Below are 26,145 nucleotides of genomic sequence, written 5' to 3' on the forward strand. Positions count from 1 at the left end.
TGAAAAGACCGTCCCCAAATAACTCCTCCCCTTAATAAGGCAATACTTCCAAATGCCGTTTTGGAATCCGCCTCACCTGACCACTATCGTGTCCATAACCCTCTACTGGCAGAAATGGACAACGCACTTAGACTTGATGCCAGTCGGCAAATATTCCGCTGTGCATCACGCATATATAGAAAAGCATCTTTTAAATGCTCTATAGGCAATAATATACTGTCCCTATCTAGGGTATCAATATTTTCAGTCAGGGAAACCGACCACGCCAACCCAGCACTGCACATCCAGGCTGAGGCGATTGCTGGTCGCAGTATAACACCAGTATGTGTGTAAATACATTTTAGGATACCCTCCTGCTTTCTATCAGCAGGATCCTTAAGGGCGGCCATCTCAGGAGAGGGTAGAGCCCTTGTTCTTACAAGCGTGTGAGCGCTTTATCCACCCTAGGGGGTGTTTCCCAACGCACCCTAACCTCTGGCGGGAAAGGATATAATGCCAATAACATTTTAGAAATTATCAGTTGTTATCGGGGGAAACCCACGCATCATCACACACCTCATTTAATTTCTCAGATTCAGGAAAACTACAGGTAGTTTTTCCTCACCGAACATAATACCCCTTTTTGGTGGTACTCGTATTATCAGAAATGTGTAAAACATTTTTCATTGCCTCAATCATGTAACGTGTGGCCCTACTGGAAGTCACATTTGTCTCTTCACCGTCGACACTGGAGTCAGTATCCGTGTCGGCGTCTATATCTGCCATCTGAGGTAACGGGCGCTTTAGAGCCCCTGACGGCCTATGAGACGTCTGGACAGGCACAAGCTGAGTAGCCGGCTGTCTCATGTCAACCACTGTCTTTTATACAGAGCTGACACTGTTACGTAATTCCTTCCAACAGTTCATCCACTCAGGTGTCGACCCCCTAGGGGGTGACATCACTATTATAGGCAATCTGCTCCGTCTCCACATCATTTTTCTCCTCATACATGTCGACACAAACGTACCGACACACAGCACACACACAGGGAATGCTCTGATAGAGGACAGGACCCCACTAGCCCTTTGGGGAGACAGAGGGAGAGTTTGCCAGCACACACCAGAGCGCTATATATATATATATATACAGGGATAACCTTATATAAGTGTTTTTCCCCTTATAGCTGCTGTAATTTTTAATACTGCGCGTAATTAGTGCCCCCCTCTCTTTTTTAACCCTTTCTGTAGTGTAGTGACTGCAGGGGAGAGCCAGGGAGCTTCCCTCCAACTGAGCTGTGAGGGAAAATGGCGCCAGTGTGCTGAGGAGATAGGCTCCGCCCCCTTCTCGGCGGCCTTATCTCCCGTTTTTTTGTGTATTTTGGCAGGGGTTAAATTCATCCATATAGCCCAGGAGCTATATGTGATGCATTTTTTGCCATCCAAGGTGTTTTTATTGTTGCTCAGGGCGCCCCCCCCAGCGCCCTGCACCCTCAGTGACCGGAGTGTGAAGTGTGCTGAGAGCAATGGCGCACAGCTGCAGTGCTGTGCGCTACCTTGTTGAAGACAGGACGTCTTCTGCCGCCGATTTTCCGGACCTCTTCTGTCTTCTGGCTCTGTAAGGGGGCCGGCGGCGCGGCTCTGGGACCTATCCATGGCTGGGCCTGTGATCGGTCCCTCTGGAGCTAATGTCCAGTAGCCTAAGAAGCCCAATCCACTCTGCACGCAGGTGAGTTCGCTTCTTCTCCCCTTAGTCCCTCGATGCAGTGAGCCTGTTGCCAGCAGGTCTCACTGAACATAAAAAACCTAAAACTAAACTTTTCACTAAGCAGCTCAGGAGAGCCACCTAGTGTGCACCCTTCTCGTTCGGGCACAAAAATCTAACTGAGGCTTGGAGGAGGGTCATAGGGGGAGGAGCCAGTGCACACCGGGTAGTTCTAAAGCTTTACTTTTGTGCCCAGTCTCCTGCGGAGCCACTATTCCCCATGGTCCTTACGGAGTCCCCAGCATCCACTTAGGACGTTAGAGAAAATACGTATTTAAGTTAGCAAAGTCCAACACATGACACGAATTAAATGTTGTCCTCCTGCCAATCGACTGCACCCACCCCATTAAAATAGGCCAGGTACTCGTCCCTGAAGTGTTTTGCCTGTAGATTTGCCCTTGAATGGAGTAGAGATGGTTCCACAGAGGGAAACGCTGAAGTGTCCTCTGGTTGTTCTGGGTCTCCTGGCGTTCCTCTGGGCTGTGTCCCATGCTGGGTGGTTTTGATGTGAAAATAGTTATGCTGGACATGGCATCCAGTCACCACCTGCAAACTGATAGCCGTAGGAATATGCGGAAGCAGCTAGACAGAATCCCAAAAGTATTCTCTACAATTCGTCGTGCGTGGGTTGGTCTTATGCGCTTCTCCCTTGTCAGCTGCCTTTGGAGGTATTGCTTCATAATGTTCTCGTGGATTGCGAATGCCTCATCAGCCACGAAAACAAAATTGAGTCCGTGCTGGGTTTGCTCCATAGATGGCAAGTTGAGGGTCTTTGTGGTGAGCCGCTCGTAGAAGTGTGAATTCTCCAGCGAGCCACAGTCTGATGGACGACCGTTTTTGCCAACATCAGTAAAGATGAATTCATAGTTGGCATTCACCACTGCCATCAACACGATGCTGAAATACCCTTTATAATTAAAATAAAGGGGGGCGCTGTTTGCAGGAGGCTTGATGTGGACATGCTTGCCATCTATCGCTCCACCACAGTTCGGGAAATGCCAGGTGGTGGCTCCACTGCCACAGCTTGTCATTCAAATGTACTTGCCAGGAGCTATAATAAAATATATTTAAAAAAATAATAATTAGAAAACATATATTTAAACTTTGTTTTTTGTTTCTAACCACCACAGAATACAAGTGTGGAGATTCCCTCCACCCCAGACCTGAGTTTCAGCTTGGAGATGGAGGATTCCCACCACAGAAACACCCGACACCTCAGACACATCTGCAGCACCAGGGAGGATACACGCATGCTGTTGGTGCATGAGAATGGGGCCAGGACCATTCCTTGTGCACTTAACAGCATGTGTGTATTCTCCCTATCAAATCTGAGGCCAAAACACCATTTAGCCATCCATCTTAGGAGGTTTTGTATCGCTCCATATTTATTGGGAAATTACATTTTTATAAAAGTTAGTCTTATTGCTTTCAATATATATATTTATCATAAATAAAATGCAATTTCATGCCATGTTGACAAATAAATGCATACAGTTCTAAGTGCCATGTTGGCAAATCAAAGTATACTTTTTGCACAGTTTCCAAGAGGGAACAACAACTTCTTTTCTATAAACACTTTACGTAACTAAACAGGTGTGGTGTCTTTTCTTTAAATAATGGTCTTGCAGCACCTTGACAATGGCCTTGAAGGTGTCAGGGATGATCCGACCCAAAGCCTGGAGTGAGATGAGGGTCCCGTACTTCTGGTACTCCAACGACCGCCCTGTAGCCAGGAACCTCAGCATAGCAGTCTGCCTCTCCTCAGCAGGGATGGCCCTCCGCATCTTGGTGTCCTGCCTCTCGATGTAGGGAGTCCCAAGGCCCAGCCAAACAAAGCAAAGCACACTAGCAATGTGGAACGCTCGGAAGGTATAATCTAGCCTCATTAATCACACAGCAGCAGTGTGCACATGGGTAAAATGGTTGCTGCTGTTTCTATGCTATTTGGCCCACCCCCCTAGCACCAATCCAGCCAATCACATATTGTACAGGTGCAGTGTCCACAGGGCTATTGTCTGCTGCTAGTTAATTTGCCTTTGGGCCAGCCCCCCTAGGACCCTAATCCAGCCCATCAGATGTATCTGATGGTACCTGTGGAATGCATGCTATACATCCCATGCGATATGTAGGCACTTGACATATCCTATGTGATGTATAGCATGCTCCAAAAAGTCACATCGTACCAAATAGTTTGTTATCGTATGTAAACACTCCCAGGATAGTTCAAGGGAAATCGGCCCGACTTCAGCCACTAGACATATCGTTCTAGTGTATGGGGCCCATAAGGTGAGTAAGGGGTACTACTGTGTGGCATAATTTGAATTGGGAGTACTATTGTGTGGCCATACCCTTCCCCATGAGACTATGCTCCTTTTTCGGACGTGCTGTCCCTATTTAAAATATGTGGGGGATAGGCACTGATTTGATTTCTGGCATAAGGCACCAGTATATATATGTGTGTGTGTGTGTGTGTGTGTGTGTGTGTGTGTGTGTGTGTGTGTGTGTGTGTGTGTGTGTGTGTGTGTGTGTGCGCGCATTGGGGGCGGGGAGGGATGGAGTCCCTTACTTTTGCCAGGGGTGCTCAGACCCCTAGATACACCCCTGATGGTGAATGACATGTCATAGATGCCTGTATACATGTTAATGCAATTATTTCTAGAAACTCCACTGAAAGTGCCTTCCACTCCACAGCCCTGTCTCATACCAGTCACATTCCCTGACTCAAGAGTTTTAATGCAGTAATCAACATCTGTCACTGCAGCTACATCTTACTACAGAAGGACATTCAATGCAGTACTGCCACTGACGTACAGGAATGTGGGGTGGAGTGGAGGCAACAATATGTATGTATGTATGTATGTATGTATGTATGTATGTATGTATGAATGAATGAATGAATGAATGAATGAATGAATGAATGAATGAATGAATGAATGAATGAATGAATGAATGAATGCATAGTTTTGGCTGACCCAATATCGTTCAGTAACATTATATTTGAATTAATCTGGGGCCATATTCTTTATGCACATATTCCATATTTAGCAATAGTTCTAAATCAATTGTAAGCAACCTGCCACAAATCTGGTTGACAGGGCTTGTTGGTACATACAGTTCCTCAGCAGTTTGGGTACTTAAGAGAAACATGAGAAAACAAACCTGTTTAAATTTGTTTAATATGTTTATTTGTAAAGAAAACTTATTTCCAACAGGCTTAAATCATTTCGGCAAAATAATGGAAAGCGTAGACCCCCTGACCTGTGATGTATCACCCAATAAATTAGTACCCCTCCCCCCGCCCCTATTAAATTTCCAATCAAGCAGGACTGAACAGCTTCTATAGAAGCTCCATCATATTATTGTACAAGACACCTGCAGCAAAAATGCTGCGGAGGTACAGCGTTTGATCCAGGAATATACAAAATGTTACACTCGTACACTATGTACAGAAACCACTGCCATATTCAATTTTGGAAGAGATGTAGGGATTTCGGCCATGCTGCCCCTCCCCCCTCATCCCCAGGTTACTTGTGAAAAATTCCAACACTCTGAACAGTCATCCTGCCAGATGGATATTTAATCAGTCTAACGTATTCACACAGAGCGCAGCTTGCAGCATTCACAAATGATGGCAGATAAAATATACAAAAGAAAAAAGTGCTGCAGAAATTATGCAGTGACTGCATGCTCAGCCTTTCACTAGCTTGTCCGCTGTAAACCTTCCTTCTGATAGAGAGCAGTGGGATTTACTAACACACGTTATGTTCACAGCACAATAGTGCTCATCAGTAGAATGTTACATAAAGGACAAAAAAAAAAAAAAGTTAAAAATCCACCCACAGCACATTCCTGCATCCTTCACTAGAGACACCCGGAAACTTTCTGATCAAGTCCATTATGAGGTCACCGTCCCCAACACACAGCGGGTGGGCTTAAGCAATATTTGGCTATGAAGTCTCAGGGAACTAAGTGGCAGGCTGCATTCTGACGCCTGTAGTTTAGGCCACTTAATGGAGGCTCTGAAGGTATATAGACATAAGGCCCTGTTTAAGGGTCTAAACAATATAACATGCATGTTAAGAGGCAACTCATAGAATCTGGCCTAGGCTTACACCAGACCTCTTCATATTAAACAACTTAAATGACAATATCAAAAAGGAATTCTTGCTTGAAATTGTCATGTTTCGTGGTATTACATATTAATTTGACATCTGAATGCTAAATTCAGCCCTTCCAGAGTCTTTTACAACCTGCCTTTTAAGTCATACGATGTAATATAATTGAAACCAATGCGTCCGTCTGCTAAAATGCTTGTTTAAAGCTTTATTTGGGTACTGGACCTACGGCATGGACTCTGCGAGAGAATAAAGACCACAACAAAAGCTAAATGTAACACACTTCCCTTTCTCCATGTTATCTATGGCATCCCAATTCAGTGTTACCAAGGAGCGTATAAGATTGTGGCCAACACTGTAATATCACATCAGGCTCTCGCATCTTTTATGCAAACTAACATCAAACAGTTGCCAACTTGAAAGTAACGTCTGTGGGGCGTCGGACTTCCTCCTTCTACAGAAGAGACCGTATCCGCGTTAACTTTACCCGGTTTATACCTCTTCAATTCTAATCATTTCTTACCTGCTTCATATAAAAGTTTAGTGTTGATTTGTTTAACAAGGAAGCAGCGGCACTTGTATTGGCATTTATTACGTTACCGAACGCAATGAACTACAGAATAATGAAAACAAAAAGTGTATAGTAATGAAGAATGCTGCTAAACTGCTTCATCCACTAGCCGCCTAAATGGAACGTCAGCCCCTTGGGTCAACATACTGGGGCAAACCAATTTGGAATACTGACAATCCCTTTTCCATATCATTGGAGGGGAAAAACCGTTAACTCCTGCAGAACACAAGCTCCGGCAGGGAAAGACAGTGTCAGTCCTGTTCAATCCCAACCAACCACTCTCCAACCAACCCCAAGTGGCTATTACTCCTGTGCAAGTGGAGACTAAGTCACAGTCCGGATCGGAGATCGCATGGAAGCAGTGGATCGGAGGGACCTTGCATCTCAGACCACCATAATCCGAACTTCATCATTTTCATCCACGCGGTAGAAGAACGGGATACAGGGATTGTGGATGAGGAAACCTGGACGCTCTTGTGGGTTCTGAATATCACGTAAGAGCTGTATGATCTGCTTGGCAGTGGCATCCTGAGAGCTTGGGGCCATGCTTGCTACTTCATGGGCCGAGGGGACGTGAGATGGCCCCTGAGCCTTATCCTCTTCACCATCCTCTAAACTGACTTCCTCCAGCGCTGAAAGGACAAAGTGCAATCTCGGTATTCGTTATAACATGGGATTACAGTGGAAAACAAAAGAAACATAATACTTCAAAAGAATCTTGTGTGCAAGTTTTCAGAAAATAAATGTATTATGTGAAAACTATTCGAATCATAAAGTCCCCTTATCTCAATATAGACTGTAGACTAATTACATCTCACAGAATAAAAGAATTATGATAAACACTTTAGTACTCTTCAACTGTTAATGTTTCTGCAGCAACGGAGGAAAGGTACGTATATTCTATGAGTTCAAGGCTAATGGTGTGGGCCCCCCTAAACTAAAAGTTCCCCCTTACACAACCTACTCAATACCCACTGTCTATCTTGGACCTCTGCTCTCTACTCCATCACTGTGCTGCTTCCACCCACAGCTTAAACAACCAATGCAGCCAGGGCTCCAATACTGTAATGTGTAAGAACAATGATGCACACATGCATTTGGATACGAGCATCAGGTTCCTTATTGTGGCCATTTGCAGCCTGTAAATTTCCTCTATGTTGGGGGTCCCTTTAGGTGGTTGAGGGTCCCTGGTGTTGTCTGTTGTTGGTGCCAGTGTTATCTGGGGTAGCATCTCTTACTACGCATGTAGGAGACAGACATTTAGCAAGATGATAGTAGATTTCACAAGAAATAATTGGTCTACAAATCTATAGTGTGATAACTGGGCCTTTACCATTTAACATTGTTATTGTAATATTTCCCTTACTACAGTTATTTACGTTTTGCAAGGGCTCAAATATATGAAAATTATTTTTAACTGAAAGTGATGCTATATAAAAAAAAAAAAGTGTAAATAAAAAGGATTCTGCTTGTAACAAATGAGAACCATTAGAAAAAAGAGAGAGGAAGTAAGACTCTTTTGTAGATGCACTCTTAAAGATGAATTCTATTGATCAGAAATAGATGGAAATATTAAAACATAATTTTTATTTAGAAAATACAGTATCCAAAATCACAAACAAACAAATATACATACAACACATAACAGAGTACTTGGTCACAAAATGTAAGTATGTGAGATAGATTTCTAAATGGATTTGTAAGGACCAAGATTACCAGTACTACAGACTGGTGATACCAATTGAGGCTCAAAGTTTATACACCACACAATACTATTAAGGGTTTCACAGATGTTGATAAACAATATATAATGCCACATGGAGGATAGATAAAGTCAGGAGGACATCAATAAGGCTGAAGGAAGAGGAGATCAGTGATTCCGCTGTCAGCGTTAGGCATGGAGTCTGATGCTAAATAAAGAATTCTACTAAACTCTGCATTCCCAGGTGGTCTCCCATCCAAGTACTGACCAAGCCCAACACTGTTTAGCTTCCAAGATCGGACGGTATTGGGCGTCTTCAGTGTGGTATGATAGTAGATATTGTGGATGCTACCACTCCTTGGATCACTAATGAGAGATCACTTCAAGAGAAATTGTTGTTATAGAAGAAAGTAGGAAGCAACCATAAAATGGATATGCTGCCACTGTTAGGCGGAGATAAGAGTTTGAGCACATTCACCCGTGGTATCTCTCCGGATCAATGGCGAGAGACCAAGAACTAAAAAAGGAAAAGATAGAATACACTTCTGGCATAAGAGTATGATAACCCTAAAATAACTATGTTTGGCAGTATAGAAAAAAAAGAGAATTTTGGTACTTATCGATAAATCCATTTCTCTGAATCCTCTAGGGCAGTGATTTTCAACCGCTGTGCCGCGGCACACTGGTGTGCCGCCAGCGGTTGTCAAGTGTGCCGCCGCCGCCAGAGATCCCTGCTGCCAGTCCCCGTCTGCTGCCGTCTTTACTATACAATGACCGCGTAAGAGCTGCCTGCGCTGCCCGATAGTGATACTGATTTACAGCATCACTATCGGGCAGCACAGGCAGCTCTTCTGCGGTCACTGTATAGTGAAGACGGCAGCTCTCCTGCGGGCCCGCCCGTGACCCCTACGACATGGCGTGACTCATAGGTCACGTACACATCACCATCCCGCCTGGGCAGCGACTAGTTTCCCTTCGTGGCCCGTGCTGCTCTGTTCTGCTCCTCACTGCTCCTGCCGCTAAGGGGGAAAACAAAAAAGGTTTGGGCCAGTGCTTTATGATGTGTGTGCAGTGCCATTACTATGTGTGTGGTGGCATTACTATGGGGGTCAGTGTGTGTGTGGTGGCATTACTGTGGGTGGCAGTGTGTTTGGTGGCATTACTATGGGGGTCAGTGTCTCTGGTGGCATTACTGTGGGTGTCAGTGTGTTTGGTGGCATTACTATGGGGGTCAGTGTCTCTGGTGGCATTACTGTGGGTGTCTGTGTTTTGTGGCATTACTATGGGGGTCAGTGTATTTGGTGGCATTACTATGGGGGTCAGTGTGTCTGGTGGCATTACTGTGGGGGTCAGTGTGTCTGGTGGCATTACTGTGGGGGTCGGTGTGTGTGGTGGTATTACTATGGGGGGCAGTGTGTGCAATTACTATGGGGGACAGTGTGATGGCATTACTATGAGGGTCAATGTGTGGAATTACTGTGGCAGACAGTGTGTTCAAGTACTGTGCATTATTTTAATAACTGTTGGGGACAATGTGTGTGTGTTTTTAGCCTTGGGGACAAATATGTTTGTTTTATTTCCCTGTGTGTGTTTTATTTTTCCGTGGGGTACCGATGGTGTGCCTTGGCAATTTTTAAATCTTTTTGGTGTGCCGCGAACTGAAAAAGGTTGAAAATCACTGCTCTAGGGGACACTGAAGTCCTATACAGTAGGGGTGTGAAGCCTGCAACCGGAGGTGTGGTACAATCTAAAATTAGCATGGTCTGCACAGCCGGCTCCTCCCTCAGTTTGAAAAATTTGACTGAGAGAATAGGACATGACACTATAGCACATGGCGAGGAACCGAACCGTACAACATATCAAACAGCGGCCAAGAACTCTTAACCAAATAACTAACGCTGTTTGCACGAACTGTTTAAAACAAGAACTTTGAACACAGCAGGTTGACAGCACCGAGGCAGGCGTCCAGTGTCCCCTAAAGGATTCAGAGAAATGGATTTATTGGTAAGTACCAAAATCCTCTTTTCTCTTTCATCCACTAGGGGACACTGGAGTCCTATACAGTAGGGGACGTCCCAAAGTTTTCCCCCAGGGAGGGAGTGCTGTCGGTGGCCTGCAAAACTAAACGTCCGAACTTAGAGTCTCCGGACGCAAAAGTATCAAACTTGTAAAATTTCGCGAATGTGTGGGCTGAAGACCACGTCGCCGCTCTGCAAAGTTGAGTAGTGTTAGCACCCCTGGCAGCCGCCCACGAGGCACCCACTGATCGGGTAGTATGAGCACCAGTCTGAACCGGAACCTGTTTGCCACAGGAAACATAAGATTGCCGAATGGCAAGTCTAATCCATCTAGACAAAGACGGCTTGCATGGCCAACCCTTCTTTGGCCCCTCATAAAAAACAAACAAATGGTCCGACTTTCTGAAAGACGACGTAACCTGTACATATATCCGTAAAGCTCGGACAACATCCAATGACACGTCCCCATCTGTGAGACCCTGGAAAGATGGGACCACTATTGGCTGGTTTACGTGAAACCCCGAAACCACCTTCGGAAGGAAGTCTGCTCTTGTACGGAGTTCCGCCCTATCCTGATGAAAAACTAAAAAAGGACTCTTACAGGATAAGGCTCCCAACTCAGAAACCCGCCTAGCCGAAGCCAAGGCAAGTAATAACGTGACCTTCCAAGAGAGATATTTCAGGTCTGTTCTTGTCAACGGCTCAAAAGTTTCAAATATTTTAACACCAAATTTAAGTCCCATGGTGCCGTGGGAGGACGAAAAGGGGGTTGAATCCTCAGAACCCCCTGTAAAAAGGTTTGAATCTCTGGCAAGGATGCTAGCCGTTGTTGAAAAAGGATGGAAAGAGCCGAAATCTGAACCTTCAGAGAGCCCAGTCTGAGCCCTCCCTCTAGACCGGCCTGAAAGAAAAATAGAAGTCGAGATAAGTGGAAGTTCGTTGAATTCCATCCCCGTTCCTGACACCAAGCCACGTACCGTCTCCAAATCCTGAAGTAGTGCCTGGCTGTGACCGGCTTCCTAGCGGCAATCATTGTAGGAATGGCCGTTCGTGGAATCCCTCTGTTTCTTAAGATCCGGGTTTCAATAGCCACGCCGTCAAACGCAGCCTGTTCAGGTCGGGGTGTAGGAACGGTCCCTGAGATAGCAGGTCCTCTCTCTGAGGTAACCTCCAAGGATCTTCCGCAAGTAACCCCCGCAGGTCTGAGTACCAACTCCTGCGGGGCCAATCTGGTGCGATTAGAATTGCCCACACTCGATCCCGCTTCACCCTTTTCAGAACCCTGGGTATGAGTGGGAATGGTGGAAATATGTAAACCCTCCTGTAACACCAAGGAAGCGTTAATGCGTCCACTCCTTCTGCTGCTGGATCTCTTGTCCTGGACACATATCTGGGCAGCTGATGGTTTTGCCGAGACGCCATTAGGTCCACCTGAGGCAGACCCCCATCTTCTCACAACCATGTCGAAAATCCGTGGATGTAGGCACCACTCTCCCGGATGCATGTCCTGGCAACTGAGGTAATCTGCTTCCCAGTTCTCCACACCTGGAATGAACACTGCCGAGAGGATGATGTTTCGTTTTTCTGCCCACAACAAGATCTTTGTGGCTTCCTTTAACGCCATCCTGCTCTTTGTTCCTCCTTGACGGTTTATGTAAGCCGTCGTCGTGACATTGTACGACTGAATCCTGATGTGTTGATTCATGACTAGGTCTTCTGCTAAGAGAAGCGCATTGTAAACTGCTCTTAGTTTGAGGATATTTATGGGTAGTTTGCTCTCCTGTAACGTCCACCGTCCTTGAAACTGATGGTCCTCTAGGACGGCTCCCCAACCTCTGAGACTGGCGTCCGTTGTCAGGATCCTCCAATCCCAAATGCCGAATTTCTTGCCAGCTGCAAGGTTCTAGTGTAACGACCACCATATCAAGGAGACCCGTACTTGCGGTTGAAGTCGGATTCTCCGATGGAGAAGCCAGTGCGAGCCTGCTCCCTGAGCAATGAGGTTTATTTGGAATGGTCGGGAATGAAGTCTGCCGTACTGGAGAGCTTCGAACGATGCCACCATCTTCCCGAGAAGTTGCACACAGAGGTGCAGAGAAACAGTTTGCGTCCTCAGTACCTGAGCCACTAATCTATGTAGGTCCTGGACCTTGTTCTCTGGTAGGAACACACGTAATAGTACAGTGTCCAAGATGAGACAGAGGAATTGAATCCGTTGAGTCGGTATGAGGTTGGACTTTTGGAAATTGACAATCCATCCATGTTGAATTAGAAATTGATGGGATGTCTGAACATCCTTGAGCAGTCGATTCTGAGATGGTGCCTTGATCAGTAAATCGTCCAGATAAGGTATAATCGTGACCCCCAACAGTCTCAGTCCTGCAACCATGATTGCCATGATCTTTGTGAAGATTCTTGGGGCTGATGATAGACCGAACGGCAAGGCCCGGAATTGGTAGTGATCCGCCACCAGTGCAGTGCAAACCTTAAGTAAGCCTGGTGAGGAGTCCAGATTGGAATATGCAGATATGCATCTTTTATGTCCATGGAAACCATGAACTCGCCCTGTTCTAAGCCTGCAATGACCGATTGGATTGATTCCATCTTGAATTTGTAGACCCTTAAAAACTGGTTGAAAACTTTTAAATTGAGTATTGGTCTGACCGTCCCGTCTGGCTTTGGCACGACAAAAAGATTGGAATAGAACCCCGTTCCTCTCTGAGAAGCGGGAACCGGAATAATAACCTCTGCCTGTAGCAATTTTAGAATTTCTGCCCGTAGTGCCCTCGCTTTTTGAGGGCACTGAGGCAATCATGTTGTAAAAAACTGACTGTGAGGCCTCTGTTGAAATTCCAGTTTGTATCCCTGTGAGATTAAGTTGTTCACCCAAAGTTCTGGTGAGGTTTTGGCCCAGATGTCCTGAAAATCTTCCAGTCGGCCACCCACCAAGGGGGACCCAAGGTGAGCTGGGAGGCCGTCATGCCACGGTCTTGTCAGCAGGTTTATCCTGCTTTCTGGTTGTTGCCTGTGAGCGGCCTCTACCTCTGCCCCCACGTGCTTGTGTACCGAAACCCCTTCCTCGGGCTCGAAAGGACTGATCTAAATGAAGTAAAACGCTGGTCCCGAATAACCTCTCCTAGATTGTGGAGCGGTTCTCGTATAAGGAGTAGGCAGAAAAGTGGACTTCCCTGCTGTAGCCTGCGAAATCCACTTGTCCAATTCTGGTCCGAATAGCATTTCACCCCCAAAGGGGATGGATTCTACCGCTTTCTTTGTGTCAGAGTCTCCTTGCCATTCTCTGAGCCATAAAATCCTTCTAGCCGATATGGCCGATGCAGATATGCGCGATGCTATTCTGCTAATATCCTTAGAAGCTTGACACAAGTATGAAGTAGATTCTCGAATGTGTTCCGCCAGTTGGGTAATCTCTTCTAAGCTATTTTCCTCCTCAATAGCTTGTACAATACGCCCGGACCATGCACCCATGGCCTTGTTGACCCAAGCACAGACGATCGCAGGTCTCTGTGCTGCACCAGCTGCTACAAAAATTGACTTTAACGCAGTGTCAACATCATTTATTTGTTGATGTTGTGAGGATAAGTGAGCTTGCTATGGTGAGTGCTGAACTTTCTGTTTGTATATATTTGGGATGGTGGCCATGGGCTACATGCACCCCACCCTATGAGTGGTGAGTGCTGATATTGCACCCCTGCTTCTGGGGTGGCGAGTGCTGTGGTTTTCTAGATTTGTTTGTATATTACGGGGTTAATCTTTGGTTAACTCTTATTAACCGTGGTCACAGGCCTTTTCATGCACCCCTGTGTAATCTCACTTGTTCTAAACCTGTGTCAGCTGCTCCTTAGTAATTTATGAGCCAGTGTCAGGTGACTAGTGTACCTTTAAAAGCCATAAGATGCATGGCAGATACACATTAAACCTAGTGGGCATGTGTGCAGTATATTATGTGTGATACAGTCGCCAGGTTTTCATTTTTGAGACTTTGTGATAGTGCAGGACCTGCATGAAGGTGGGGTACCTTGGCGAGCAGTATGCAGGCTTCCGTGCATTGGCCAATTCACTAACTAAACCCCCATCATTTATTTATTGATGTTGTGAGGATAAGTGAGCTTGCTATGGTGAGTGCTGAACTTTCTGTTTGTATATATTTGGGTTGGTGGCCATGGGCTGCATGCACCCCACCCTATGAGTGGTGAGTGCTGATATTGCACCCCGCTTCTGGGGTGGCGAGTGCTGTGGTTTTCTAGATTTGTTTGTATATTACGGGATTAATCTTTGGTTAACTCTTATTAACCGTGGTCACAGGCCTTTTCATGCACCCCTGTGTAATCTCACTTGTTCTAAACCTGTGTCAGCTGCTCCTTAGTAATTTATGAGCCAGTGTCAGGTGACTAGTGTACCTTTAAAAGCCATAAGATGCATGGCAGATACACATTAAACCTAGTGGGCATGTGTGCAGTATATTATGTGTGATACAGTCGCCAGGTTTTCATTTTTGAGACTTTGTGATAGTGCAGGACCTGCATGAAGGTGGGGTACCTTGGCGAGCAGTATGCAGGCTTCCGTGCATTGGCCAATTCACTAACTAAACCCCCATCATTTATTTATTGATGTTGTGAGGATAAGTGAGCTTGCTATGGTGAGTGCTGAACTTTCTGTTTGTATATATTTGGGTTGGTGGCCATGGGCTGCATGCACCCCACCCTATGAGTGGTGAGTGCTGATATTGCACCCCGCTTCTGGGGTGGCGAGTGCTGTGGTTTTCTAGATTTGTTTGTATATATATATATTTTATATATTTTTTTATATCAGCAGGGGGAGCTATTAGTTTCTTCTAATCACTAATAATAAGATTTTACTTACCGATAAATCTATTTCTCGTAGTCCGTAGTGGATGCTGGGGACTCCGTCAGGACCATGGGGATTAGCGGCTCCGCAGGAGACAGGGCACAAAAACAAAGCTTTAGGATCAGGTGGTGTGCACTGGCTCCTCCCCCTATGACCCTCCTCCAAGCCTCAGTTAGGATACTGTGCCCGGACGAGCGTACACAAGAAGGAAGGATCTTGAATCCCGGGTAAGACTCATACCAGCCACACCAATCACACCGTACAACTTGTGATCTGAACCCAGTTAACAGTATGACAACGTAGGAGCCTCTGAACAGACGGCTCACAACAAGAACAACCCGATTTTTTTGTAACAATAACTATGTACAAGTATTGCAGACAATCCGCACTTGGGATGGGCGCCCAGCATCCACTACGGACTACGAGAAATAGATTTATCGGTAAGTAAAATCTTATTTTCTCTAACGTCCTAGTGGATGCTGGGGACTCCGTCAGGACCATGGGGATTATACCAAAGCTCCCAAACGGGCGGGAGAGTGCGGATGACTCTGCAGCACCGAATGAGAGAACTCCAGGTCCTCTTTAGCCAGGGTATCAAATTTGTAGAATTTTACAAATGTGTTCTCCCCCGACCACGTAGCAGCTCGGCAGAGTTGTAATGCCGAGACCCCTCGGGCAGCCGCCCAGGATGAGCCCACCTTCCTTGTGGAATGGGCCTTGACAGATTTAGGCTGTGGCAGGCCTGCCACAGAATGTGCAAGTTGAATTGTGCTACAAATCCAACGAGCAATCGTCTGCTTAGAAGCAGGAGCACCCAGCTTGTTGGGTGCATACAGTATAAACAGCGAGTCAGATTTTCTGACTCCAGCCGTCCTTGAAATATATATTTTCAATGCCCTGACAACGTCCAGCAACTTGGAATCCTCCAAATCGCTAGTAGCCGCAGGCACCACAATAGGCTGGTTCAGGTGAAACGCTGACACCACCTTAGGCAGAAAATGAGGACGCGTCCGCAGTTCTGCCCTGTCCGAATGGAAAATCAGATATGGGCTTTTATACGATAAAGCCGCCAATTCTGACACTCTCCTGGCTGAAGCCAGGGCCAGTAGCATGGTTACTTTCCATGTAAGATATTTCAAATCCGCCGATTTGAGTGGCTCAAACCAATGGGATTTGAGAAAATCCAAAACTACATTAAGGTCCCACGGAGCCACTGGGGGCACAACCGGGGGCTGTATATGTAGTACTCCTTTTACAAAAGTCTGGACTTCAGGAACTGAAGCCAATTCTTTCTGGAAGAAAATCGACAGGGCCGAAATTTGAACCTTAATGGACCCCAACTTGAGGCCCATAGACAATCCTGTTTGCAGGAAATGTAGGAATCGACCCAATTGAAATTCCTCCGTGGGGGCCTTCCTGGCCTCGCACCACGCAACATATTTTCTCCAAATGCGGTGATAATGTTGTGCAGTCACCTCCTTCCTGGCTTTAACCAGTGTAGGAATGACCTCTTCCGGAATGCCTTTTTCCCTTAGAATTTGGCGTTCAACCGCCACGCCGTCAAACGCAGCTGCGGTAAGTCTTGGAATAGACACGGTCCCTGCTGAATCAGGTCCCGTCTTAGAGGTAGAGGTAGAGGCCACGGATTTTCCGTGAGCATCTCCTGAAGTTCCGGGTACCAAGTTCTTCTTGGCCAATCCGGAGCCACGAGTATCGTTCTTAATCCCCTTTGCCGTATAATTCTCAGTACTTTGGGTATGAGAGGCAGAGGAGGAAACACATACACTGACTGGAACACCCACGGTGTTACCAGAGCGTCCACAGCTATTGCCTGAGGGTCTCTTGACCTGGCACAATACCTGTCCAGTTTTTTGTTGAGGCGAGACGCCATCATATCCACCTTTGGTTTTTCCCAACGGTTCACAATCATGTGGAAGACTTCTGGATGAAGTCCCCACTCTCCCGGGTGTAGATCGTGTCTGCTGAGGAAGTCTGCTTCCCAGTTGTCCACTCCCGGAATGAACACTGCTGACAGTGCTATCACATGATCTTCCGCCCAGCGAAGAATCCTTGCAGCTTCTGCCATTGCTCTCCTGCTTCTTGTGCCGCCCTGTCTGTTTACGTGGGCGACTGCCGTGATGTTGTCCGACTGGATCAACACCGGCTGACCCTGAAGCAGGGGTTTTGCCAGGCTTAGAGCATTGTAAATCGCTCTTAGCTCCAGTATATTTATGTGAAGAGACATCTCCAGGCTTGACCATACTCCCTGGAAGTTTCTTCCCTGTGTGACCGCTCCCCAGCCTCTCAGACTGGCATCCGTGGTCACCAGGACCCAGTCCTGTATGCCGAATCTGCGGCCTTCTAACAGATGAGCCCTCTGCAACCACCACAGAAGAGACACCCTTGTCCGTGGCGATAAGGTTATCCGCTGATGCATCTGCAGATGCGATCCGGACCATTTGTCCAGCAGATCCCACTGAAAAGTTCGTGCGTGGAATCTGCCGAATGGGATTGCTTCGTAAGAAGCCACCATCTTTCCCAGGACTCTTGTGCATTGATGCACAGACACTTTTCCTGGTTTTAGGAGGTTCCTGACAAGTTCGGATAACTCCTTGGCTTTCTCCTCCGGAAGAAACACCTTTTTCTGAACCGTGTCCAGAATCATTCCCAGGAACAGCAGACGTGTTGTCGGGGTCAACTGAGATTTTGGGAAATTCAGAATCCACCCGTGTTGTTGCAGCACTACTTGGGTTAGTGCTACTCCGTCCTCCAGCTGTTCTCTGGACCTTGCCCTTATCAGGAGATCGTCCAAGTAAGGGATAATTAATACGCCTCTTCTTCGCAGAAGAATCATCATTTCGGCCATTACCTTGGTAAAGACCCGAGGTGCCGTGGACAATCCAAACGGCAGCGTCTGAAACTGATAATGACAGTTTTGCACCACGAACCTGAGGTACCCTTGATGTGAAGGGCAAATTGGGACATGCAGGTAAGCATCTTTTATGTCCAGGGACACCATAAAGTCCCCTTCTTCCAGATTCGCTATCACTGCTCTGAGTGATTCCATCTTGAACTTGAATTTTTGTATGTACAGGTTCAAAGATTTCAGATTTAGAATAGGTCTTACCGAGCCGTCCGGCTTCGGTACCACAAATAGTGTGGAGTAATACCCCTTTCCCTGTTGTAGGAGGGGTACCTTGACTATCACCTGCTGAGAAAACAGCTTGTGAATGGCTTCCAATACCGTCGCCCTGTCTGAGGGAGACGTTGGCAAAGCAGACTTTAGGAACCGGCGAGGGGGAGATTTCTCAAATTCCAACCTGTAACCCTGAGATACTACCTGCAGGATCCAGGGGTCCACCTGTGAGCAAGCCCACTGCGCGCTGAAATTCTTGAGTCGACCCCCCACCGCTCCTGAGTCCGCTTGTAAAGCCCCAGCGTCATGCTGAGGGCTTTGCAGAACCCGCGGAGGGCTTCTGTTCCTGGGAAGGAGCTGCTTGCTGCCCTCTCTTACCCTTTCCTCTGCCTCGGGCCAGATATGACTGTCCTTTTGCCCGCTTGTTCTTATAGGACCGAAAGGACTGCGGCTGAAAAGACGGTGTCTTTTTCTGTTGGGAGGGGGTCTGAGGTAAAAAGGTGGATTTTCCGGCAGTTGCCGTGGCCACCAAATCCGATAGACCGACGCCAAATAATTCCTCCCCTTTATACGGCAATACTTCCATATGCCGTTTGGAATCCGCATCACCTGACCACTGTCGTGTCCATAAACTTCTTCTGGCAGATATGGACATCGCACTTACTCTCGATGCCAGAGTGCAAATATCCCTCTGAGCATCTCGCATATAAAGAAAAGCATCCTTTAATTGCTCTAAAGTCTGTAAAATACTGTCCCTATCCAGGGTATCAATATTTTCAGTCAGGGAATCCGACCAGACCACTCCAGCACTGCACATCCAGGCTGAGGCGATGGCTGGTCGCAGTATAACACCAGTATGTGTGTATATACTTTTTAGAGTAGTTTCCAGCCTCCTATCAGCTGGATCCTTGAGGGCGGCCGTATCAGGAGACGGTAACACCACTTGTTTTGATAAGCGTGTGAGCGCCTTATCCACCTTAGGGGGTGTTTCCCAGCGCGCCCTAACCTCTGGCGGGAAAGGGTATAATGCCAATAACTTTTTAGAAATTAGCCCTTTTCTATCTGGGTTAACCCACGCTTCATCACATACATCATTCAATTCCTCTGATTCAGGAAAAACTACAGGTAGTTTTTTTACCCCCCACATAATACCCCTTTTTGTGGTACTTGTAGTATCAGAGATATGCAAAGTCTCCTTCATTGCCGTGATCATATAACGTGTGGCCCTACTGGAAAATACGTTTGTTTCTTCACCGTCGACACTAGATTCAGTGTCCGTGTCTGGGTCTGTATCGACCGACTGAGGTAAAGGGCGTTTTACAGCCCCTGACTGTGTCTGAGACGCCTGGGCAGGTACCAACTGGTTTGACGGCCGTCTCATGTCGTCAACTGATTTTTGTAATGTGCTGACATTATCACGTAATTCCATAAACAAAGCCATCCATTCCGGTGTCGACTCCCTAGGGGGTGACATCACCATTACCGGCAATTGCTCTGCCTCCACACCAACATCGTCCTCATACATGTCGACACACACGTACCGACACCCAGCAGACACACAGGGAATGCTCTATTGAAGACAGGACCCCACTAGCCCTTTGGGGAGACAGAGGGAGAGTTTGCCAGCACACACCCAAGCGCTATAATATATATGGGAACAACCCTATATAAGTGTTGTATCCTTATAGCAGCTTAAATATAGTAATATCGCCAAAAAAAAATGCCCCCCCTCTCTGTGTTACCCTGTTTCTGTAGTGCAGTGCAGGGGACAGTCCTGGGAGCCTTCCTCACAGCGGAGCTGAGCAGGAAAATGGCGCTGTGTGCTGAGGAGAATAAGCCCCGCCCCCTTTTTCGGCGGGCTCTTCTCCGGAGTCTGTGAGATCTGGCAGGGGTTAAATACATCCATATAGCCTCAAGGGCTATATGTGATGTATTTTTAGCCATAAAAAGGTATTATACATTGCTGCCCAGGGCACCCCCCAACGCCCTGCACCCTCCGTGACCGCTGTGTGAAGTGTGCTGACAACAATGGCGCACAGCTGCAGTGCTGTGCGCTACCTCAGGAAGACTGAAAAGTCTTCTGCCGCCTGCTTCTGGACCTCTTCCATCTTCGGCATCTGCAAGGGGGGTCGGCGGCGCGGCTCCGGGACGAACCCCAGGGCGAGACCTGTGTTCCGACTCCATCTGGAGCTAATGGTGTCCAGTAGCCTAAGAAGCCAATCCATCCTGCACGCAGGTGAGTTCACTTCTCTCCCCTAAGTCCCTCGATGCAGTGAGCCTGTTGCCAGCAGGACTCACTGAAAATAAGAAACCTAAAAACCTTTTTCTAAGCAGCTCTTTAGGAGAGCCACCTAGATTGCACCCTGCTCGGACGGGCACAAAAACCTAACTAAGGCTTGGAGGAGGGTCATAGGGGGAGGAGCCAGTGCACACCACCTGATCCTAAAGCTTTGTTTTTGTGCCCTGTCTCCTGCGGAGCCGCTAATCCCCATGGTCCTGACGGAGTCCCCAGCATCCACTAGGACGTTAGAGAAATATATATTTTACCAGTAGGGGGAGCTATGAGCATAAAGAATCTCTCCTCTGAATACTATGATATATTTCACCAGCAGGGGGTGCTAGATAATGTAGTGAGATTTGGCGCCCTTGAGTATTAAAATGGGCGCCACTGAAGGGAAGATTGACCTTATGCGCTATGCTGAACAGCGCTGTGTCCCCCACTTGTTTCTCTTACCGGAGGTCAGTTATACAGGTCCCCGCTGCCGCTGGCTGTGCGCTCCGCTCTGTGCGCTCCCACTGCCCGTCTCCCCCTGCCCGCGGCTGAGGGAGTCTTCTCAGCTGCGCGGCAGAGATCTTTGTCCCTGTTGCGTCTTTTCCCCGCCGGCCGGCGCGCGCCGGGACCGCTCTTATTGGGTCCCGTAGCGGCGCCTCTCCGTGACCACGGACCATCTGCGCAGCTGCTAGGGGAGACTGTCTGCCGCTTGTGAGACCTTGCGCTGTCTCCCTGCTGTTGGCTGCGCCTTGCTGCTGGATGGAGCGGTTTTTCTATCTAAGCCACTTAGCTATTTTCTAAAGGGAAATGATATAATAAAAAAATAAAAAAATCTAACACTACTTGGGCTCTTGTAAACATGTTACTCACGTTGCCCAAGTCGATGAGGATCTCCTGTGAAGAGATGCAGGTCCCTTCAATAGGGATCTTTGTCTCTTCCAATCTTAAGCAGCGTTGTCTCCCTTTTATTAGGTGGACGCAGCACACTTTAAAGTTTTAGTCAGGAGCTCAGTGCTCCACGTGCTGTACCTCCAGCACAATTTTTCAAACTGAGGGAGCAGGGATGTGAAGGGGGAGGAGCCGGCTGTGCAGACAATGCTAATTTTAGATTGTGCCACACCTCCGGTTGCAGGCTTCACACCCCTACTGTATAGATCTCCAGTGTCCCCTAGTGGATGAAAGAGAAATGACACCCATTTAAATAATTAATGGTGGGTGTAGATAGAGCCCTATTCACATCATGTGGATACAGGGGTCCTGATTGTATATTACCTCAATTGAGGCTGTATATAATTGTTAATGAACGCACTGGTTCACAAATTGTTACTACTCAGTTATGTCATAGGGCGATATTCAGACTGGATCCCATTGGCATCACCAGTCTGTAGTACTGGTAATCTTGGTCCTTACAAATCCATTTAGGAATCTATCTCACATACTTACATTTTGTGACCAAGTACTCCATGTTATGTGTTGTATGTCTGTTTGTTGTTTGTGATTTTGAATACTGTATTTTAAATAGTACAAATAAAAATTATGTTTTAATATTTCCATCTATTTCTGATCAATAGAATTCAACTTTAAGAGTGCATCCACAAAAGTCTTACTTCCTCTCTATTTTTTCTAACAGTAGTACTGCCTGACTCAGGGTGCACCACCACAGAGACTATTTGGGGACATCCCCCTTGATTGTCTAAGTTTGGTTATATATCAGTGTGTTTTACTTCTGACTAGTGCAGAATCATCCCATCTATGAACAAATGAGAACCCCAATGTTTACATTATATCTTGGTCACAAAGTACCAAGTTCTACACAAGTACATTTTCTATTTCTGGTCTTCAATATGTTTCCCTACTAGCTCCCCCTACCCGTTGCTGAGCCAAAACACTACTGTACAGTAATACAGACACTTTAATAAGAGCGCCTCTTTGATTTCTTTACTTTTATGCACATGAATTAGTGGGTGAGCCCTCAGCCAGCCCATATCAAACTACAGAATTAAGAAAAGTGAGAATGACTTGTGTGTGATATATGCTACCTGCTCCCTATTCAAATAGTCAGCCTACCACTCACCCCTTCAGATAAAGGGCCCGATTCGGATGTGGGAGCAAAGCAAACAGCAACTGTGCACCTTGGCATAACCATGCTGTGGGGTAGATGTAACATGTGAATAGAGATATAGTTGTGAGAGGGGGCGTGTCCAAACTCAAATATAAACTAAAGTGTAAAAATAAAGCTGTCCACAATCTGTGAGCTACATGCAACAGCAGCCAGTATTTATCCTGCATGCAAAACAATAAATGTATTTGCACTCATTGAATTGCAGCATGGTTTGTTCCAGATAGAAAGTTTCTTCTTGCTTCTTTGCCTTGTTCCAAACTCTGAATCCGATCCACAGTATCCTGTGCCAACCTTATATTAACTAGAGATGAGCGGATTCGGTTTTACTCGGTTCTCAAAACGGCATCTTATTAGCTATTCAAAACACGTGACATCCGTGAGCCAATAAAATGCCGTTTTGAGAACCGAGTAAATCCGAGTAAAAACGAATCCGCTCATCTCTAATATTAACGTATCGCAAACACCCATTTATTGGGCAGGTGCAGTGAGGTCTACTATAACAGTATAACAAAACCTTTGTGTAAAATGTAAAACAAAACAAGCTTATTGTATTTGTTTTGGATTCAGACGAAACACTTAAAAAGAAAGCATTTAGTTGATAGAATTACATTTTAAAGTATAAGGTATTTTATAGCGCAAGATTTGAGTACTGTGGTGCAACAAGTGCTCAAGAAAATTAAATAAGTTGCGCAATCGTGATCTAAAGGCGGCTGTCCAGCCAGTGACAACAAACGTGACACAGCTAGGTGGGCTTTCAAGAAAGGTGTGAGGTTGTGTTTAAGCAATAAACAATTTCTTAGTAGTGGCACTGATCAGTCACGTGCCCCTGACCAAATCCTTATATTACTCAGCCAGTTTCTCACAGGTTTAAATGATCAATGCTGGATTACCAAAAATATAACGATTATAGTCACACAGTGAGAATTAAGATTCCTGAATGGTTTTTTTGGGAACTAATGGTTGAAAGTCATCCTTGTAATCCTACCTTCCCCAGTTGCAGTGTCCATATCCACTGGCCTCTCTGCACTCAGTGCCAACTCTCCCAGCTCCTTGGAACTTCTTGTCGCTTCCAGATATTTTTTGTACCATTCATTCCGCTCAGAAACCAGTCTCATGACCAAAACCTGCAGCTCCAGTAACTTAGCCTAGGCACAGAAACAAGAAATTATGCACAAATGCTCAGTGTCTTGGCATACCACTGGCTCCAGCACCTGGGGACACTTACCTTCATTTCCTCTTTGTCCTGAGCCAACCGACTGATGTATTCCTCCTTCTCAGTGTGACGCTGTTTCAAGATGGCTCTCTGACTCTGATAAAGTGCAATGTATTCACCTAAAAAGTGAAAAAAAGACTGCCCTCACTCTAGAGCGGTGCAAGAAAACATTTCACAGCAATTATTAGCTTCAATTAAGTACTCTTGAATATATTTTATTATTTTCTACTTTCAAATCTGCCCGCTTCTCCCAGACTCTGCATAATGATGGCATAGGAGCATTCGTCCGCCACTTCTATTCCTCTCTATTTATCACCACACCTGTCCCTCCTTCCCTTTAGAGGAAGGGAACTGTGGCTAGTCCAAAGCTGTTAATCACTAACCAATAGTGTCAGTCTCCCCTGACAGCTGGATACACCGATGTTCCAACTCTTCCACCCGTTCCTTGAGCTCCACCCGCTCCTGCATCAGGTCGGTGAAGCGGAACTAAAATCAAATGAAGGAGCATGAACAAAACATATACGGAGGTAAATGCTAAAGCAACAGTGGCGAGATCGCAATAGACATTCATTATTTCACATGGGCGCGATCTTCCTTTGTGATCGGTCAAACATATTCAGAGAATCATAGGGCTGGTATGTTTTTATTTCTGAACACTTTGCTGCACAGCTACGAAGGATAAGTGTATTGTCACAGTAATCCAAACAAAGGACCAGCTTAAAGAAAGTGCACAAAATGCCTGGCACGGACCCCATGCTGCACATCTTTTCCTCAACTTTGCGTCTTGGATCACAAATAATGTTGTAGGTAATTAGGATTAGGGGCCCAATTCAGACCTGATCGTAGAAGTGCTAAATTTAACACATCTACGATCAGTCACACAGACATGCGGGGGGACGCCCAGCACAGGGCTAGTCCGCCCCACGTCAGGCCCGACCCCCCGCACAAGTAAAAAAGCATTGCACAGCGGCGATGCTTTTGTACTTTAGGAGTAGCTCCCTGCCAGCGCAGCTCCTGCGGGCTGGCAGGAGCTACTCGTCGCTGTGAGGGTCGCAGCGGCTGCGCGTGACGCTAGTCCGCCCCACATGTCAGGACCGATCCCCCGTACAAGTAAAAAGAGGATTTTGGTACTTACCGATAAATCCATTTCTCCGAATCCTCTAGGGGACACTGGAGTCCTATACAGTAGGGGGTGTGAAACTTGCAACCGGAGGTGTGGCACAATCTAAAATTAGCATTGTGTGCACAACCGGTTCCTCCCCCTTCACATCCCTCCTCCCTCAGTTTAGAAAATTTGACTGAGAGAATAGGACATGATACTTGAGCTCATGGCGAGGAACCGAACCGTACAACCTATCAAACAGCACCCAAGAACTCTTAACTGAAAAACTAACGCTGTTTGTACAAACCTTGGAAAATCTATATCAGGCACAGAGCCTCAATGTGATTTGATCCTATGACCTTGTTCGTCAAAGTCTAGGGACTAACCATGTGAGTCACAAGAGTCCTTTGAACAGGAAATGTGAACCCAGCAGGCTGACCGCACCGAGGCGGGCGTCTAGTGTCCCCTAGAGGATTCAGAGAAATGGATTTATCGGTAAGTACCAAAATCCTCTTTTCACTTTCATCCACTAGGGGACACTGGAGTCCTATACAGTAGGGGACATCCCAAAGTTATCCCCCAGGGAGGGAGTGCTGTCGGTGGCCTGCAAAACTAAACGTCCGGACTGAGAGTCTCCGGACACAAAAGTATCACCTGTAAAACTTGCGAACCCGTGGGCTGAGGCCCACAGTGCCGCCCTCCAAAGGTAAGTAGTGGAAACCCCTCTGGCCGCCGCCCAGGAGTCGCCCACTGGTCGGGTGGAAGGAGCACCCGTCTGAAACGGAACCCGTTTGCCACAGGAAATGTAAGTTTGCCGAATGGCAAGTCTAGACCAAGACCGCTCAGATGCTGGCCATACGCTTCTGAGGCTCATCACAAAGAACCAAGAAATGGTCCGACCTTCTGAAGGACGAAGTAACTTGTAGGCAAACCCGGTAAACTCAGACCCAGCCGAGGACACGTCTATCTGCGAGACCCGGAAAATATACTACAATTGGTTGGGGTACTCGAAACAACCATAGGAAGGAAAGCTGCTTTTGTACAGAGATCTGCCCAAAAGCTCCCAACCCAGAAAACCGCCTGGCCGGAGCCAAGGCCAGCATTAACGTGACAGTCTAAGATAGATAAATCAGGTCTGTGTAAACACCAAATTTAAGTGCCAAGACGCAGTAGGAGGACGAAGAAGGGGATTGGATCCCCCGAACACCCTGTACAAGGGTTTGAACCTTAGGCAAGGTTGTTAACCGCTGTCGAAATAGGATGGATGGAACCGAAACCTGACCGCTC

General features: G+C 46.7%; 1 protein-coding gene and 1 pseudogene across 9 annotated transcripts in view; both read right to left on the reverse strand.

The window, feature by feature from the left end:
• Positions 1-4,903: 4,903 nt before the first annotated feature.
• GOLGA2 (golgin A2) overlaps positions 4,904-26,145 on the reverse strand; it is a 135,737-nt gene continuing 114,495 nt past the window's right edge. For all 9 annotated transcript variants that reach the window (XM_063936619.1, XM_063936617.1, XM_063936616.1 and 6 more), the window contains 4 exons: positions 24,140-24,242; positions 23,769-23,875; positions 23,529-23,688; positions 4,904-7,059 (listed from right to left, as the gene is read on the reverse strand). In XM_063936619.1, coding sequence (XP_063792689.1) covers positions 6,812-7,059; positions 23,529-23,688; positions 23,769-23,875; positions 24,140-24,242 — 618 coding nt within the window. In that variant the 3' untranslated portion in view covers positions 4,904-6,811. The remainder of the gene's footprint in view (positions 7,060-23,528; positions 23,689-23,768; positions 23,876-24,139; positions 24,243-26,145) is intronic.
• LOC134950232 (5S ribosomal RNA) lies at positions 8,349-8,467 on the reverse strand (annotated as a pseudogene).

The sequence above is a fragment of the Pseudophryne corroboree genome, chromosome 8 (assembly GCF_028390025.1).
Source record: "Pseudophryne corroboree isolate aPseCor3 chromosome 8, aPseCor3.hap2, whole genome shotgun sequence".
NCBI lineage: Eukaryota > Metazoa > Chordata > Amphibia > Anura > Myobatrachidae > Pseudophryne > Pseudophryne corroboree.